This window comes from Mauremys reevesii, linkage group 5 (genome assembly GCF_016161935.1).
Source record: "Mauremys reevesii isolate NIE-2019 linkage group 5, ASM1616193v1, whole genome shotgun sequence".
Taxonomy (NCBI): domain Eukaryota; kingdom Metazoa; phylum Chordata; order Testudines; family Geoemydidae; genus Mauremys; species Mauremys reevesii.
This window is the reverse complement of record NC_052627.1, coordinates 55,273,741-55,291,635: the sequence shown is the minus strand read 5'-3', so window position 1 is coordinate 55,291,635 and position 17,895 is coordinate 55,273,741. Positions and strand designations below refer to the sequence as shown.

The 17,895-nt window shown below is 41.9% G+C and overlaps 1 protein-coding gene across 4 annotated transcripts; it reads right to left on the bottom strand.

Moving 5' to 3' along the window:
- Positions 1-3,755: 3,755 nt before the first annotated feature.
- LSM6 (LSM6 homolog, U6 small nuclear RNA and mRNA degradation associated) lies at positions 3,756-17,231 on the bottom strand. 4 transcript variants are annotated; one of them, XM_039540925.1, is made up of 4 exons: positions 17,081-17,231; positions 10,621-10,732; positions 6,352-6,465; positions 3,756-4,060 (listed from the first exon to the last, which is right to left on the bottom strand). In XM_039540925.1, the coding sequence occupies exons 2-4, from the start codon at positions 10,712-10,714 to the stop codon at positions 4,026-4,028; spliced, it is 243 nt and encodes an 80-aa protein (XP_039396859.1). In that variant the 5' UTR covers positions 10,715-10,732; positions 17,081-17,231; the 3' UTR covers positions 3,756-4,025. The 4 variants fall into 4 exon arrangements, with proteins under 4 accessions (XP_039396859.1, XP_039396860.1, XP_039396861.1 ...); XM_039540926.1 differs by having other exon boundaries at positions 17,094-17,213; XM_039540927.1 differs by having other exon boundaries at positions 10,621-10,734; positions 17,091-17,191.
- Between the last annotated feature and the right edge of the window lie 664 nt (positions 17,232-17,895).

Here is a 17,895-nt window from a genome sequence, read left to right as displayed (position 1 = left end):
CATTGAAGTCAATGAGTCATGGCAATAAAGTGGGTTTATTTGCAAACTTGGGCTGTAGAATAATGACAAATCTCAAGTAAAGTGAGCAACTAAAAAGGGATCTAGACATTTGTTTGTCAATGTAATATCATAGCACAGGAAAGATGAACAGAACTAACCCAAATATAAAACATAATAGGCCTTTGAAATCCTATGCTGGTTTTCATGAGTCCCTCAGAAATGGGATGTCTGTTCCTTGCCCTTTTCATAAGAACTGACTGCATGGCCATTGATTTGGGTTTACCTTTTTAAAGGGATTCTTTAAAGGATCCCAGCATGCTCTTGTAGTAATTAGCCCTTTATATCTGGGGGATACAACTAGCTGCAGGCTCAGGAAGATCACTTTGCTTTTGACTACTATAGGCTGCAACTCCATCTCTTCCAGCTAATAAGTATTTAGTTCCCTTTAAGATTTTTTTTTCCTCCTTTCTTTTCTCATTCTTGATGGTGCAGCAAATCTGCATGGGTACTCACCCTAACCAGGCTATTAGTTGAGAAGCTATAGCTAACAATTTGGTTTTCCCAAATTTCACATGCTTGTGGGAAATAGTGTTTATGGCCAGATTTAGGAATCAAACATATCCCAGGTCACTACTCTTTCTTGAGTCTATTTTTAGACATACATGTGGATGGAAGATGAAGTGTCATATTCTCTCCTTCCACAGCTAGGACCTTGGGCTTCAGACCCACCGGGGCTGATTTCTTAATAGGAGATAGTCTCCCCACCCCTCAAATACAATGCTTCAGTCAAGTGGCACCCTCTTGGGAGCTCTAGAACCAACAGCTCTTTACAGCGACACAGAACAGTCTCTTTAAAACAAGACATGATTGATTAGTCAGCTGGAACACAGTGTTTAGGAACATTAGATTAGAATGTGTGCATCTAGGCTTTACTTTACCAACCTCCCTGGGTTGAATCTCTGCACTGAGTCAGAAATCTTACTGTAGTCTGCTCAGACTTCCATTCTTTGTCTCTAGTACCAATCATGCCCCTTGGCCAGCAGTTAAGTCAATGGTCCAATCATTAGTCTCCATTCACATACTGACAGTTCTTGATAGACTACTCATATGGACCCTAACATGCCTACTGACTCATGACCAGTCACTTCCCTGTTTATACACTGTGCCTGAGAAGAAATTAACCTCTTCACACCCAGTGGGTAGCAATACAAAAGTGAATAGAGAAGCCAAGTCACAAACGTTGCATCAAAATAGGAATGTCCTACATTCTCCACAGTAACTATATACTGAAATGGCCCATTGTGGTATCTTATGTCTGTACACTTGAATGGCATGCTATTTTGCTTTTACATGCTGATGGATTTTACATGAAAATCTTCTAAACATATGTTTGGATAACAGGGAAGCATCCCTGCCTGATTCATTTGCAGTTAGTTTATTGTGATACAAACAATGGTGAAGTAATAGCCCTTCATTTATCTCTTGAACTAAATCCAAGGTGGAAGACATCAGACACCCAAAGTGAGCTACATCTAAATGCAGGAATTCTTGGACAAAGACCAGAGTGATGTTCATTAATATCTTCTTGGGACTTACGGGTGACATTTCCCAAAAGTGGCTAAAGGATCTAGGCACCTAATTCCCTTTGAAAGTCACACATCTTTAGTCGCTTTTGGGAATCTCGCCCCGAAAGAACACTTAATTTAAAAAAAAAAAATCTAAATCACTGAATGAACATCACAACTTTACATCAGTAACATGGAAATGCTTATCTATTTCACAAGGGGATTAACCAATATTTTTTCCAGAACTCTGAAGGTAATTTTAAGTATTTTATTCATTTTTATTCTTAAAGTAAATAAAAAAAATCTTAGCACTTGGCAGAAACTCTGCAAGTTCTAGTTCTCAATGTTAAAACAACTTGCATGATTACAAATCATGTGTTCTGGTGACATTTCAGAAGTAGCATCTTATATAGCTGTCATGATTGCAAAGTTGTTCCATGACTAAACCTATAGAAATAGAAAAACTTCACTTATGAAGTTGGAGATGCATAGATTTTTGTAATAAAATAAAAGCTTCACAAAATAAGTTGTTCTAGATTTTGGAAAAACAAATAAAAGTAGTTACTTCTAAAACAATTTCAGGGAATGCAGGACACAGTAACCTGCCAACCACACACATACTACAAAACTAATGAGAAACTACATGCTCCACTTGGAGGCACATCCATTTTCTTCTTAAAAGAAGTCATTTATAGAAGAGTACATTGGTGATCTCTTTTTACATGCTGGATCCTTGTCAAGCCCTTGTCAAGAAATTATAAATTACTGAAGCATATTATAATGCAGTATCTCTGTATGTTCTGAGGAGTCCTTCACAATGTTTAATGTAGAAAGGTTAACTATTAATTGCAAAATAATTGTTTGGAATTATTCCCTCATCTTAAAAAAAAACAAAACAAAACAAAAAACCACTATGCATTTTCCTCCCCTGGATTACTGAAATGTTACCATTGCCTACTGACATTGAGAACCTGTTGGTATTTGGGGAGAATGGGCCAATGTAATATTCACACAATTGTTTGGTGCTCATTCATCCACAACTCAGAAGTATTTGTTTTTCCTGAAGACAGCATAAACTGCTCAGAGAATAAAACAAGGTTTCAGAAAACTCATTAACAAATTGGTTAAACAACCTCAGCATGAGGTACATTACCCAAAGTTGTAACCTTGCACTGAGCAACAGGAAAGCATAAAGTACTGGGTATTAGTGCAGTTTTCCACTCTGATTTAGCTTCATAGGTACCCTAAAGCTATTTTTTATTGCAATCAAGCAGAAATTAAAGAGAGGTAAAAGTATTTTATAAGCTAGTAAGTAGCCATCCAGAACCTAGCTGAGTTTACTCACTGAGCTTTGACTTAATCTCTTAAAGCTGCTGTGGGATACATGCAGTTTTTTACTTCACTGCTTGTGCAGCAATTCCCCTCTCTCTCTCTCCCCATCCTGCTGACATGCTACATGCTGAGAGCTTGATACCTATTTGTTCACATTGCTAGCTAGTTGAAGAATGGAAGGGAGTGTATAAGAAGGTGGTGGGAATAATGAAAAAGTATGAACAGGACACACAATGTGTTTATGTAAGTACACACCACTGAGACTAACAACCTCACCTGATGAGCAGTTTGAAAAAAGCTTTAGATGTATTTTAAAATAAAAGCAATTTTAACTTTTTTAAAACTTCATATTGTGTTGGTGGGGAGAAGAGAAAGAAGGAAAGAAAACAAAGTAACTGCAATCTGGAGGAAAGAAAGTTGCTAGGATTTGAAGTGACCTACTGGCTCTGTTGGCATACCAACTAAAGAGCTGTTCACTTGTGTGACTGACTTCTATAGCTGCCACAGTGTTAATCCCTTGGGCTTTTCTTCTATTTGATTCAATTCTTTCCCTGCCCCCATTGTTGAAGTATCGCTGTTACATCCCCTATTCAAATTGATAATTCAAGGGGTTTTGGCCAATTTTGCCAGTCAGCAGCTGAACTTTTTACCCTGTTGACTCTTAGTATAGTCCAGCATTTAAACTTGGCCCTATTTTTTTCCCCAAAGTGGGCCACATAATTTTCAACAAAGCATTTGTATAGGAGTGACAATTATCACCTGGCCAACACTGTTTTCCACTCTGCATTCCTGGAAGTACCAGAAGTAACCAAACCAAATATTGCTTCAAATTTATCTTGTAGCAATACATACATCACATACTTTTCCATTTTTTATTTAATTCTGCACAGTGTAACAAAGCACTTTTTCACAACTGACGTTTTCAGAAAAGTTTACAATTGTGTTCTGGTAGTTTGGAATTAAAAAAACTCTTCCCTCCATAGTCACTACAATAACACCAGCTTTACAGCAAATAACAAATATTTAAACAGCTGTATTATTCAACCAAGAATTACTAACTACAAATCAAACAGTTCTCATCATTTAGGAAAAAATGCAGCCGTACAAAACCTCTCTCTTTAGGCATCTTCACATCCTCCTCTTCTGTGTGCTTATATACAGAACTGTGAAAAGGAAAAAGTGAAACATGTTAAAGAATTCCAGTACATAAGGTGCCATGTTTACCCTATCAATTAAATCAAGATATCAGAAAATGTAAAAGTTGAAGTTCCAAAAGCAATATTAACTGAGTCAAACTACATATATGTAGTTTCTATTCCAGTTTTCCTTGTAGAACACTTAGTTTAATATATTACTTCATCAAATTGTGCACCATAACAGATAGAGGACGTACAGATGGATTCTATAGTGTGTCTGTTCCTAAAACCAATTTCACTGGAACTGCCTTCTGTGATGCCGAGGAGAGTCCAACAGGATGCGTAGATTAAGGGTGTTAGAAATAACAGTCTTGATCTGACAACAAAAGGTTCAAGATCCTCACTTATGGCAAAGGTCATGGTAACCTATGAAAGAGTCTGTACATTTCACTTATTGGGCCAGTACCACGGTGTCTTCTGATGCAGGAAACCCTTTAAGTGTTTAGGAAAGGGTCTCCTTTGGGGCAGAGGGAAAGGAGGAGGAAGCCATGATACTTGCATCTTGGATGCCCAGAGTGTGAAATATTTCAGAATTAACTATGCTCTCAAACTGAGAGGTGTCACTTCTCAGCTCAACCTGTTTTCTAGAATCTATTACAGCCCACCCTATAATGAGAAGTGGGGTAAGACATCTCGCTACCTTGCCATCATCCAGCTTCTTCCCTCAGCCTTTAAAACATGCTCTTATTTCCAAGTCTTTAAAAAAGGGGGAGGGGGGAAGGTGAGATGGGGGCAAAAACCCCTTGACCATATTTGCTTCCCTAACTTCAATCTCACCTATCCAAAATTCTGTAAGAGATGCCTGGCCAACCCTAAAGGTGACTTCTCTATTCTCATCCTCCCATTGAGACAAAGACTGTATAATTTCTCTCTTTCGTATGGGCTCTGTGCTCCTCTTGTTTTTCTCTTTCTGTCCTTGCCTGTGGATGTCCACAGAGTTCAGCTCCTGGCCCTCTCCTTTTTTCCTCTTTACATTTTGCTCCTGGGTGACTTCATCTATTCCTGTGCCTTCACTTCTCTTCTCTACACTGATTCCTCTGCATGTGTGACCTCTGCCCCTCTGTTCATTCTTGAATCTTTGCCCACAGCCACCTCCCAACCTCTCTTCCTGGCATTTCCTGCTACCAGGGTGAAAGGTATGCCTATATTACAAATACCTCCATCTCAAGGGGTTGGGTTACACTACCATTATCCCTCAATACAGTTAAAGATAGGCCATTTTATACTGGGGATAGGACCTTAACTGTCTTTGAACCACACTAAAACTTATCTGTCTAGTTCGGGGACGGCAACCTTTCAGAAGTGGTGTGCCGAGTCTTCATTTATTCACTCTCATTTAAGGTTTCGTGTGCCAGTAATACATTTTAATGTTTTTAGAAGGTCTCTTTCTATAAGTCTATAATATAGAACTAAGCTATTGTTGTATCTAAAGTAAATAAAGTTTTTAAAATGTTTAAGAAGCTTCATTTAAAATTAAATTAAAATGTAGAGTCGCCCCAGACTGGTGGCCAGGACCTGGGCAGTGTGAGTGCCACTGAAAATCAGCTTGCATGCTGCCTTTGGCACGTGTGCCATAGGTTGCCTACCTTTGGTCTAGTTGCTTATACTCTGCCTATTTCCATGGTAGCTGAGCCTTGGAAAGTCTCATTATAATGTGTCATGGGTAAGTGTTAATTATGGCAATCTTCTTTAATGAGAGTAAAGTCTTCACCTGTAAGCAGTCTTAAATATTAAACTGCACTGCACAGTTAAGTTAGTCAACATTCAGTTTTGGACAATCAAACTGTGAGTGTATATTACAGTGCTATCAATATCCACAGAACCCTATAAATGTACACACTGCTTTACAAAGCAAGATGGGATAAGCTCTGTGAAGCAAGGGACACCTAGATAGACAAGACAGTTCTGGTGAATGTCATTGGTTGGCTGACTAAGAAAAGAAAGTGTCCTGTGATGGGTGGGTTAGAAGGAGGGATAGAAAAGCGAGGGTACTTGGTAAAAGACAGGGAGAGGGGAAGGAGTCACAGGGATCAATAAGGAAGAGCATAGGACCAGAATAGCGCAGCAGGAGGAAATGAGAACACAGATGGTAGGTAAAAGAAAGATTAAGTAAGGCCTCTAGCAAGAGTAAAAAGTTTGAAATGGATGTGGCTGGAGACAGGCAGTCACCTGATTTTGTTTTCATACATGCTTCAAATTCAAAATTCCATGCCAAAACCAATCTCCTAATCAAGAGTATTGCAAGGAGGGAGAGTTACCATTATTTCCTCGGATAAATGCATCCCCATATTTGTTCTTTAATTGACCATTTACATATTCTTCTGTCTGCTCCAGAGCTATGTTCATATACCCATCCAGGCAAGCCAGGACACCTGAAGACATTTAACAAGTTTTAAAAAATTTAAAACAAAACAAAACAGATTAGATTTCAAAAATCAGGGTAAACATAAATTTGACAGTCTTTTATTCTTCGACTACAACTCAAACCTCTCTTTCTAGATAAACTGCTCTGATTAACTGAAGCATACAGTCTACTCTAAGCCAATTAGAAAGCAGGTCAACAATGGTACAATGAAAAATTGTCACCATATCCTCATCATCCATCAGATAGTGATTAAATCTTCATCAATCGCTCTGTAAATGAAAAAAACTACTTGTGATAAAACATAACTTTGTCACAAGATCAATGGCTTCGGCTTGGAAAGTTGAAAATGGTGCAATTCGTTTATGTATTAGCAAGAGATGAGTGGCCCTTAATATTCTACCGAAGAGCCTCATGTATTAGAAAGGAACTGGGCACACTGAATTTAGCTAGAAAAATGAATGGACAGTCTATATAAAAGAGGTTGAGTTTTTTATCTAAATGAAATGTCAGGGACACCATAGAGTCATGGTGTTTAAGGCCAGAAGGAATGACCAGATCATCTAGTCTGACCTCCTGTATATCACAGGCCACCAATGTTTCCCAGCACCGGCACTAAACTGAAATTAGATGAAAGTATTATATACCACAGGAGACTAGACTATTACGTGCCACAGGCAAAGAACAGAAGGGACTGAGGTGCACCAGAGCCCTTCACGACCCCTCAAATAGTGATCAGTTAGACTCTGAGCAGGTAAGCAAAAACCACCCAGCCAAGGACCAGAGAGCGAGCATGCTTGGTGCCATCTCAGAGCCCTGGTCCCCCTTGTCCAATGTCCCATTTCCAAGCCGTGCCCATCTCTAATGCTTCAGAGAAAGGAGATTGAAAAACAACAACAAACAAGATCAAATTTTCCATAAACCCATGTTAATTTGCATTAATTACACTCTTTCGGTTATTTATTTATTTATTTTTATTAATCGAGCCCTGTATCAGCCACTCCATTATCTTGGCTGAGACTGATGTCAGGCTGACAGGCCTATAATTACCCAGGTCATCCCAATTACCTTTTTAAAAATGGCGAAACATTAGCTTTCTTCCAGTCTCCTGGAACTTCCCCAGTGATCCAAGTCTTATTGAAAATCAAAATTAACGGTCCAGAGATCACTTCAGACAGCTCTCTTAATCCTTTAGTTTAAATAGTTCTAAATAACTTCAATATCCATGAAGTGATCACCTTAATATAGGATAGCATAGTGCCCCATAATATGCCACATTTTACAACAATTTTGATCTACAATATCTTTAAAGAAAAAATTTCTTTGACTGGCAGCTGTTATCTTCATCCTATAAGTTACACATTTCAATAAACTTCAACATTTTTCTTGAACACAACTCAGCTAAAATTGTAGTAACTGACATTTACTTTTAAAAAAATACTATAAATTTTTATTTCATTATAACTAAGCTTGCAACATTTTAAAATGAAGACATATTTTTAAACATGCCACAGGCATCAATTTTCCAAGATAGTTATACAGTTTAGTTACTGATCACAAAGAAAAATTCCCTGCCCTTTAGTATTTTATTTTCTTGACTTTAAACAAATGAATACAAAAGCAATGTTGCTTTTAAAAATATGTATCTTTTCTTTTCCCATTTTTCTCTTAGTCTTCTTCTGCACTGTACTCTATATACAGAATTCACTTCCTGAGCTGGTCCACTAAGTCCCTTAAATCCCTCCTCAAGACCTGCTTCTTTTGTGACACCCATGAATCCCTGTTTCTTCAAAAGAGCTCCACCAGCATGGAACTCAAGGCAGGATTAGGATTTTAGCCATCTACTTACTTATTCTGTTTACTTAATGAACAAATTGTTCATTTATGTAGACGGAAGGGGTTTAATGTTGGGAGCAACAGGTGCTAGGGACACTAGAACTGAAGCTTGGGGATAGTTTGAAGAACAAATTTTTTTTTTTTTTTTGTTAAACACACTAAACTTGCAACTAGTAAGATGTGTGCCCTGTCACATTGGTCTTTTTGTATGCTGTATCCCTTCCCCTACTACTCATCATTTTTGTCATCTTAGACTCTATTCTTTAGGGTTGGGACTACGCTTTCCTCTGGGATCGGAAAACGTCTGGTACTTTTTGGGTTCTAAATAATTATTATAATTTAACTGTATAACTGTCTGGATTAAAGAACAGCAATGTGGAAAAAACAATCCAGTTGGACTCTTGTCTAGCACACATCCTCACATCTCAGCAGTGTTACTGTAAGATCTTCCATTAAATAACTAGGAATTTGAACTCTCTTGCCAACTTTTATGGTCTTAGGATCACATTTTCCTACAAGTGTTTTTCTTTCTTCTCTTTCCACACAAATAGGAGAAACTGACTAACTACAGGCAAAGTGCTGTTAATTGCACGAAATAAACAAAATGAAAGATTCTCCCCCCCCCACCCCCGCTCTGATCTCTGTTATAGTAATCTCGGGAATTACTTTTAACAATAGTAGGTAAAAAATAATTTCAGACAAGTGAGTCTAAAGTTGACTACATACCTTTTAAAAATATCACTCGTATGCCTTAAATGGCAGTGTTTTCACAGCCTTTTTTGTTCCCAGTGTGGGTTCATGTTTATTTCATTCTTTTCTTCCCCCTTGTATTTTTCCACTCTACTAACAGGCCTGGCATAAAATGTTATTGTTACCCAACCTCCTATTTACATTTTAAATGTGTATATACACACACAGGCAAGCAAGTCACACACACTAATTTACCAAATATGGTTTGTGCTTTTTCATGGCCTCTTCCCTTAAATGTGGCATTCACTTGGCACAGAATTGAGACATTTTGCAATTATACAGTCATACCTGCATTAGGTGATATTTGTCAAAAAAGTACAATTAGCAACATGGCCTAGAAACAGAAAGATACATTTGTTGACAAATTTGTAATGAGAGTCTGGAATCCTTTTTGAACAAAAAGTTTTTTTAAATGTTTTAAGGAATTTCACAAATGCAGCTTACATTATAGTTTCATGTACTATAATAAATCCTCAAGTAAATTTTCCTCACCATAACACATGCACTATTCTCTCAAACAGCATAAAGTGAAGTCAGTTGAGCTATACCCGTGTAAAAACTGGTGTAATCAGTATCGGGCCTATAACATTTATATATTTGAAGCACTCAGTAAAATACTTTTTTTTTTGGGGGGGGGGGGGGGGATTGAAATGTATAGTTTCATGTTAGAGTGTTTTCTACGTCCCAGCCAGTCTCCTCTTCCTCACTGAAAGCAAGCAGTGAGTATAAACCTCTGACGACACTGCTAAAACAAAAAAGAACACAGCGCCAACAGACCTATTCTGATAGAAGTCATGCTGGGACACTAGACCTGTAAGAGAAGCTTCTCCTTGATAATCCTATGAGAGGATAGGCCCATGACTAACTTGGATTTTCAAAAGCATTTAAGTGATGTTAGAGCAAGAGTCCCATTTAGAGCCATTGGAACTTTTGCTCCTACATTACAGTTCTTTTAAAAAATCCCATTTTAAGGCCCCAATCCAACAGTTAAACATATGTGTAACTCTAGAGGATTCGAAATTCCTACGCTCGGAGCCTACACTGCTTCTTTCAAGACTACTGACCTAGACAAATTGTTTTAATAAAAAAAACAAGTGTTTTTTCCCCCATCAGCAATTTCTCCATTATTATTTATTTTTATTTAACATTATGTCACCCTTTCCCAAATCTAAAATTGGCTATTCTAACACTTCAGATCACTGCACTACTAACTGGGATCCCCAGTTCAAGATTCCCAAACAAAATTCTCTCTGGAGCTTATGTAAATCACTAAAATAAATATGTCACTCTGGGCCCACAGGATACAGGAGTTGCACCAGTCACAACACGAACTTGAGAATCTAACTCAAGCTACTATTACTATAGCAATAATTCCTGATATATGCAAGCCGCCATACTAACACAGCCACAGAAAGAAAATACAAGTACCACGAAATTAACATTCCTGCAAAGTTCTCTTGCTTTTATTAGTTATGGGACAGTCATTGTTTTAAAGTTAAGCATTGTATTTGTCCCTTCCTCCCCGAAACAGTGAGAATGTAGACATTATTCATTCTGGGAGAGAGTGGAGAGAACTTACCTCGATAATCAACTCCAGAATTTAACTTTACAACAACAGGCCTTCCTATAATTTGTTTTAAGAAGTCACTAGGGGTTTGCTTCCGTAGACTCATTGTGATGGTCCTGGTGGTCTGGGAGGGAAAAAAATGTTTTAGATAAATAACTCAAATACTGATCTTAAAACATATATTCACTAAGACAGGCAGTCTTGTGGCTCTCAAAGTGTTCAGTAGGGAAAAAAAATCAAAGTGGATAAAAGTGATATCTGTAGAAAAAGAGGACAGACTTAAAACTGCAGTTCCATAGCCATAGCATGAAACATTCTATTTAACTTTTTTGCAGTTTCTGAAATTCTTAATAGGAATCTTCATATGTTTTTCTGTTAAACATCTGTTCACCATGCTGTGCTTCTTGCAAACTTCCAATGTAGCCAGCAAAGGCTTTTATTTTCCATAACACCTTTTGTTAAAGCAGCTTTACTCGAATTATGGAATCAAGAATAGTTAATGTGTTTCATATCTAAAAAAAATATAGAAATACAGTTATATGCAGACTGCTATGTTAAAATGAAAAGAGCAAGGAGATTGTGTTAAAAGTAAAATTCTGGGAATGATTCTGATCTTAGTTACATTCATGAAAATCAAAAATAATTTGGTTGAAGTCACTCTCTCAAACTCAATGAAGTTACATCATGCACACAATATATGGAAATAATCAGTACATGAGCATGTACTGTGCATGCTTTAGATTCAGCTAAAAACATACGGTATATACTCGTTCATAAGCCAAATTTTTTTTTAGTAAAAAAGGGAAGCATCAGAGAAGGGGGTTGGCTTATGAACGGGTATAGAGAGGGAGAGGTGGGACACAGCCCCTCCCCCCAACAGAGGGAGCAAGGAGAGGCAGCAGAGCCAGAAGGGAAGAGGCAGGGCCAGAGTCTCTCCTTCTGGCCAGGCTGCTCTCCCCGCAGCCTCCAAAGCAGCTGCAGCTCCGGGGCTGGCAGGCTGCGTCTGCGCCGCCCAGCCTGCGGGAGCTGCTCCAGCCAGGCCAGAGACATCCTCACCTGGCCCACCCCAGCTAAGGTGGGAAGGGATGGGATGGGGAGAGTGTGGGGGTCCCAGGCTAGGGGTGGGGTCATGTGGGGGGTGGTCACAGAGGTTACTCCCCTAATCCCCAGCTTCTCTTCCTACTCCCCCACCTCCCAAAAATTTCCCCACCAGTTGCTCTCCCGGCCCGTCAGGGTAAGCTGCTGGCGTGCCGGGACACTTTGTTTACTTGTTTACCTCTGTGCCTGTGGACACTTGAGGTAAACAAACCGTCTTGGCCCGCCAGAGGCTTATCCTGATGGCCCGAGAGACAAAGTTTGCCGACCCCTGAATTATAGGGTCGGCGTCTGAATGGGTCATAAATTTCCATTTTTACTTATCCATCTTCAGGGCGGGAGGGGGTCGGCTTCTAAATGAACCGGCTTATGATTGAGTATATAGGGTACTAAGAATGATCTGTATTATCAACTCATCTACAAAATTTCACTTTTAGAAAAAAAGCTAACTGCAGCAAATAAAACTACTAAACATATTTTAACAAAACTAAACACAGAAGAAACATTTTAAAAACGTTTTAATACAAAAGACCAAAGAAGTATCTGAACATAACTATACTCTTTACTAGCTTTTACTTAAATAAATAAATAAGCAAAAGTAGTTTCTAAAACTAATGTCTAGCATCACACACAGCTTACATGAACCACCTAGCTCCCTCCAAAAAGGTTTAGTGTACTAGTTTTTCCAATATAAAGACTTCCACAGACTGGGGAGCAAGAAGGAAGAGGGAATGCAAAAGTTAGTATGTCAGAGTCCTGGATGCACAGAAACTTTTCTTAATGGATTTAAGGTTACTGCAGTGGGCACAATAGTAAAATCAGGATGGTGTGTCTGCAAATGTGTGTATATATCTTTTATTAGAGGAACGGCCACAATTTTAGGTCTATCAGCATGTTATTTTACCTGCTGACATTAAGTTTACTGCTAATTTTCAGTATGATGTGACTTCAACAATCAAGTTTTAGAACTCATTAAAAATATTACATAAGTTTACACTGGAAATTCTACTCAGGAACACTCCCACATTACTGTTGTTATTATTTGTATTATACTAGCATCTAGAGATCCCAACTGAATTTGGGGCCCCATTATGCTATACACTGTACAAACTACACTGCAAGAGAAAGTCCCCGAAAACGTACAATCTAAAAATACAAATTGGCTGTCTTGTATAAACACCATAAGCAATCTGATCACTTTTAGAGAAGTAATCAGAAAAGACAGCTGTTCATTCTGGTTCAGCATGATTTCTAAATGTAGCTTACAGGTCTTCCTATCACAATGTAACAACATCTTGCTATGCTATTTTCAATGACCCACATCAACCATTGGAGAGCCTTACTCAGAAAAACTTTTACCACTTTCACGTTTTAAACACAGCAGTCAATTAAAATGTGAATTGTCCAGGGTCATTATGCTTCTTCAGTAGTCAGAATACATATTATCCAGTCTATTCTTATATCTGTGCTAGGTTTTTGTATCTGTGAATTCTAACATCCCTTTTCTACTCCTCACCTTCTAAATTTTAAATGAGACAAGACTAGCAACTCTGTAAAACTGCTTCTCAGCTTCCAGGGCAGAAGGGTAGGACTAGTAAACTTCAGAACCTTGACTGGAGCCAATGGTGTAAAATGACTTTATTGATCAAAGATGAAGGCTGAACACCTTAATTTTAATTCCTAGGTCTTTAAGATAACACGTATGTATTATATTGGGGGTGGGGGGTGTCAAATTTTTGTATAGTGTGGACTGCATAGTGTTTCATGAACCACTTCCCTTTCTGTTGTGATTACACACCATCAGTGTGTCAGCTATAGCAAAAGATACAGAGAAAAATATTAAGTGTATTCAGTGTATTTTAACTGTCTAAGGCCTGGTCTACACTACGCGTTTACACCGGTTTTAGGAGCGTTAAACCGATTTAACGCCACACCCGTCCACACTAAGAGGCCCTTTATATCAATATAAAGGGCTCTTTAAACCGGTTTCTGTACTCCTCCCCAACGAGAGGAGTAGCGCTAATATCAGTATTACCATATCGGATTAGGGTTAGTGTGGGCGCAAATCGACGGTATTGGCCTCCGGGCGGTATCCCACAGTGCACCACTGACCGCTCTGGACAGCAATCAGAACTCGGATGCAGTGGCCAGGTAGACAGGAAAAGCCCCGCGAACTTTTGAATATCATTTCCTGTTTGCCCAGCGTGGAGCTCCGATCAGCACGGGTGGCGATGCAGTCCGAAATCAAAATCCAAAAAGAGCTCCAGCATGGACCATACTGATGTGATCGCTGTATGGGCAGGCAAATCTGTTCTATCAGAGCTCCGTTACAGAAGACGAAATTCCAAAGCATTTTTTAAAAATCTCCAGACAGAGGCCACAGCAGGGACTCAGCACACTGCTGCGTGACAAACATAACGGAAAGCCAAAGAATCAAATGGACGCTCATGGAGGGAGGGAGGGGGGACTGAGGACTCAAGCTATCCCACAGTTCCTGCAGTCTCCGAAAAGCATTTGCATTCTTGGCTGAGCTCCCAATGCCTGTAGGGTCAAACACATTGTCCGGGGTGGTTCAGGGCATAGCTCATCAATTTACCCCCACCCCCCACCCCCAGGAGTAAAAGGGAAAAAAATCCTCTCGACTTTTTTAAATGTCACCCTATGTTTACTGAATGCCGCTGATAGACGCGATGCTGCAGCAATCAACTGCAGCATCCTCGTCCCCCCTCCTCGGTGGCTGATGGTACAATATGGTTGATATCCATCGTCATCATCAGCCTTGTGGCAGATGGTGCAGTGTAGTAGGACAGGTATCCGTCCTCATCATCAGCCCGTGAGTGCTCCTGGCTGGCCTCCAGTGAGGTCGGCCGGGGGCGCCTGGGTAAAAAAGTCCTGATCATTCCCAGTAGATGGTACAGAACGGCTGGTAACCATCTTCATCATAGCAACAGGGGGCTGAGCTCCATCAGCCCCCGCCCTTCATGTGTAAAGAAAAGATTCTGTACTGCCTGGACTATCATAGCAGCGGGATGCTGGGCTCCTCTCCTCCACACTGCTTAATGTCCTGTCTGGACTATCATAGCAGCTGGAGGCTGCCTTCCCCTCATTTTATCTCAGTAACAAGTCACTGTTTCTTATTCCTGCATTCTTTATTACTTCATCACACAAATGAGGGGACACTGCAACGGTAGCCCAGGAAGGCTGGGGGAGAAAGGAATCAACAGGTGGGGTTGTTGCAGGGGCACCCCCTGTGAATGGCATGCAGCTCATCATTTCTGCGGGATCTGACATGGAGCGGCTGTGCTCTCTGGTTCTCTGATACACTGGTTCTCTAGTACACTTGCCCCATATTCTAGGCAGGACTGATTCTATTTTTAGGTACCATAAAGGAGGGATTGACTCGGGGAGTTATTCCCATTTTTGTCTTTTGCGCCCCCGGCCGATCTTAGCCAGGGGCACCTATGACAGCAGCAGATGGTACAGCACAGAAAGACTGGTAACCGTCATCTCATTACCAATTTACAATAGCATGGTAGATGGTACAGAATGGCTGATAACCATCTCTGCTATCATGCAAAAGCAAATGAATGCTGCTGTGTAGCGCTGCTGAATCGCCTCTGTCAGTGGCATCTAGTACACATACGGTGACAGTCACAATAGGCAAAACAGGCTCCGTGGTTTCCATGCTAATGGCGTCTGCCAGGGCAATCCAGGGGAAAAGGGCGCGAAATGATTGTCTGCCATTGCTTTCCCAGAGGAAGGAGTGACTGACAACATTTACCCAGAACCACCCGCGACAATGATTTTTGCCCCATCAGGCACTGGGATCTCAACCCAGAATTCCAAGGGGTGGGGGAAACTGCGGGAACTATGGGATAGCTACGGAATAGCTACCCACAGTGCAACGCTCCCGAAATCGATGCTAGCCTCGGATCGTGGACGCACACCACCAAATTAATATGCTTAGTGTGGCCGCGTGCACTTGATTTTATACAATCTGTTTTACTAAACCGGTTTATGTAAAATCAGAATAATCCCATAGTGTAGACATACCCTAAGGCTGGTCTGCACTTGAAAGTTAGGTTGCCTTAAAACTACATCACTCAGTTCTGTGTGGCTCAGGGACCATCTTTAAATGTGTATATTGGTGAGCATCAAGCACGCTCTGTGATATACAGGTAAATAAGAATAAGATACAAATCAAACAAAGCTTCCTTACTTTATAAGACTGCATAAAAGCATCCCAAGGGAAACAGTAGAGACCCCACTGATTAAGAGATTTAAAAAGTTCTTGAGACTAGTGTCTAGGCAACAATTTTGCATTACATGAATGAGCACATGTATTGGGTTACTTTTTCATCTCTCATTTAGGATCCTCCAGATCAGAAATGGTACTGCAGAAATGGGACTTTACACATTGTCACTCATCTAGTAACAGGTGGGCACATAGAAAACCCACAGCAACTAGAACAACCTATGAAAAACAGTAACTGTGTGTAAAAATACCAGCCCAAGGCTGACATTGCAGCAGCTCAGAAATGGATGATAGAATCCCAAGTGAGAAGAACAGCCCCTGGTGTGACTTGTGCAGGCTCTACTATCCAGCCTGCTTTGTGGGCTGCTCCACCCCACTTAGATTGTCACATGCATACAATATGTTAGAAGGGCCCTCAGGGGATCATCTAGTCCAATCCCCTGCTCAGAGCAGGACCAATCCCACATCCCTAAATGGCCAGCTCAAGGGCTGAACTCACAACCCTGAGTTTAGCAGGCCAATGGTCAAACCACTGAGCTAGAGCCTTTCTGTACTTCACACTGAAGGGAAGCAAAGGGCCTGTGCATAGCCAAACGCTGTGATGGGATGCAGCGAGCGTCCAACCCTCGCTGTAAGTTAGTGGGGCTCCTCTCGCTGCTAGTGCGCCCAGCCTGACCCTACACCCCTCGCTCGGGGCAGCTCCCTTAAACCCAACAGGGCTGCAAGCGGCGGTAGCAGGCCCGGGGCGTTGAATTCAGCTGTGGAACCGCTGCCCAATCAGCGCCACTCCGCTCCCGGGGCAGCTCCGGGTTCCTATTGAGACCCAGGGGCTCGCAGCCGCCGCGCTCCCCAAACTGGGATTTTTCTCCGAGCCCCAGCGGCTGCTCGGGCCGCCTTTGGGCAGGGCCCGGCGTGGAGCCGCACACGCCTTTCACTGCGGCAGGCAGCGGGCACCTCCCTCCCCGCGGACCGCGCGGGGGCCCCGGCACACGCAGGGAGAGACGCACAGAGGAGCCGCGCCCCAGCTGCGCGCGGCGGCCCTGACCACGTGGAGCCCGTGCGGACACAGCGCCCCGGGCGCGCGGCGGCCGCCCCTGCTGCCCCGAGTTCTCGCGCACCCACCTCACTCGCTCACCCGCACCCCGTCCGCTGGCGGCCACTCAGTCGGCCAGTTCCCAAGCGAAGCGAGGGACGGGCAGCGCTCGCAACCAATCAACGCCCCCTCCCGTACTTCCGGCTCCGCTACGGTCAGGCGGCTGAGCCAAAACACCCAAGAGACTGAGCGCGCGGGGGGGTGGAGGGGGGATGCTCGCCAGTGCTCGGGTTTGAAGGGTGCTCTACCCGTTATCCGCCACTGTCAAGTCCCTGCTGCCACTGCCAGCCTCGGGCTAGCTAAGTACGGGCCTGTCCTAGCTGGAGACCAGAGCAGGTCCGCTGCAGGTCAGATCTGCTCAAACTAGGTCAGCAAAGAATCCTGTGGCACCTTATAGACTAACAGATGTTTTGCAGCATGAGCTTTCGTGGGTGAATACCCACTTCTTCGGATGCAAGCAGTGGAAGTTTCCAGGGGCTTGCATCCGAAGAAGTGGGTATTCACCCACGAAAGCTCATGCTGCAAAACATCTGTTAGTCTATAAGGTGCCACAGGATTCTTTGCTGCTTCTACAGAACCAGACTAACACAGCTACCCCTCTGATACTTCAAACTAGGTCGAGTCTTGTAAGAGCCTAGTTAGTGTCTAGACTCTATGACATGCTTGTGACCACCCCACGTGTCATTTCTGGCCCCTTCTTTCCTACTCCCCCTGCGCCTCCCACACCTGCTCCAAGCCACACCACCTTGCCCCCACTCTGCTCACAGCTCCTTCCCCTCCGACTTCTCCCATCGCCTCCCCTCTGTGGGCGTGGTGTGGGCCAGAGCAGGCCCCAGACACCTAC

Coding starts and splice junctions, on each gene's coding strand:
- LSM6 (XM_039540925.1), bottom strand. CDS start 10,714: ATGAGTCTACGGAAGCAAACCCCTAGTGACTTCTTAAAACAAATTATA. Junction 6,466..10,620: donor TTCTGGAGTTGATTATCGAG/GTAAGTTCTCTC, acceptor AAATGTCTTCAG/GTGTCCTGGCTTGCCTGGAT. Junction 4,061..6,351: donor ATTTATCCGAGGAAATAATG/GTAACTCTCCCT, acceptor TCCTTTTCACAG/TTCTGTATATAAGCACACAG.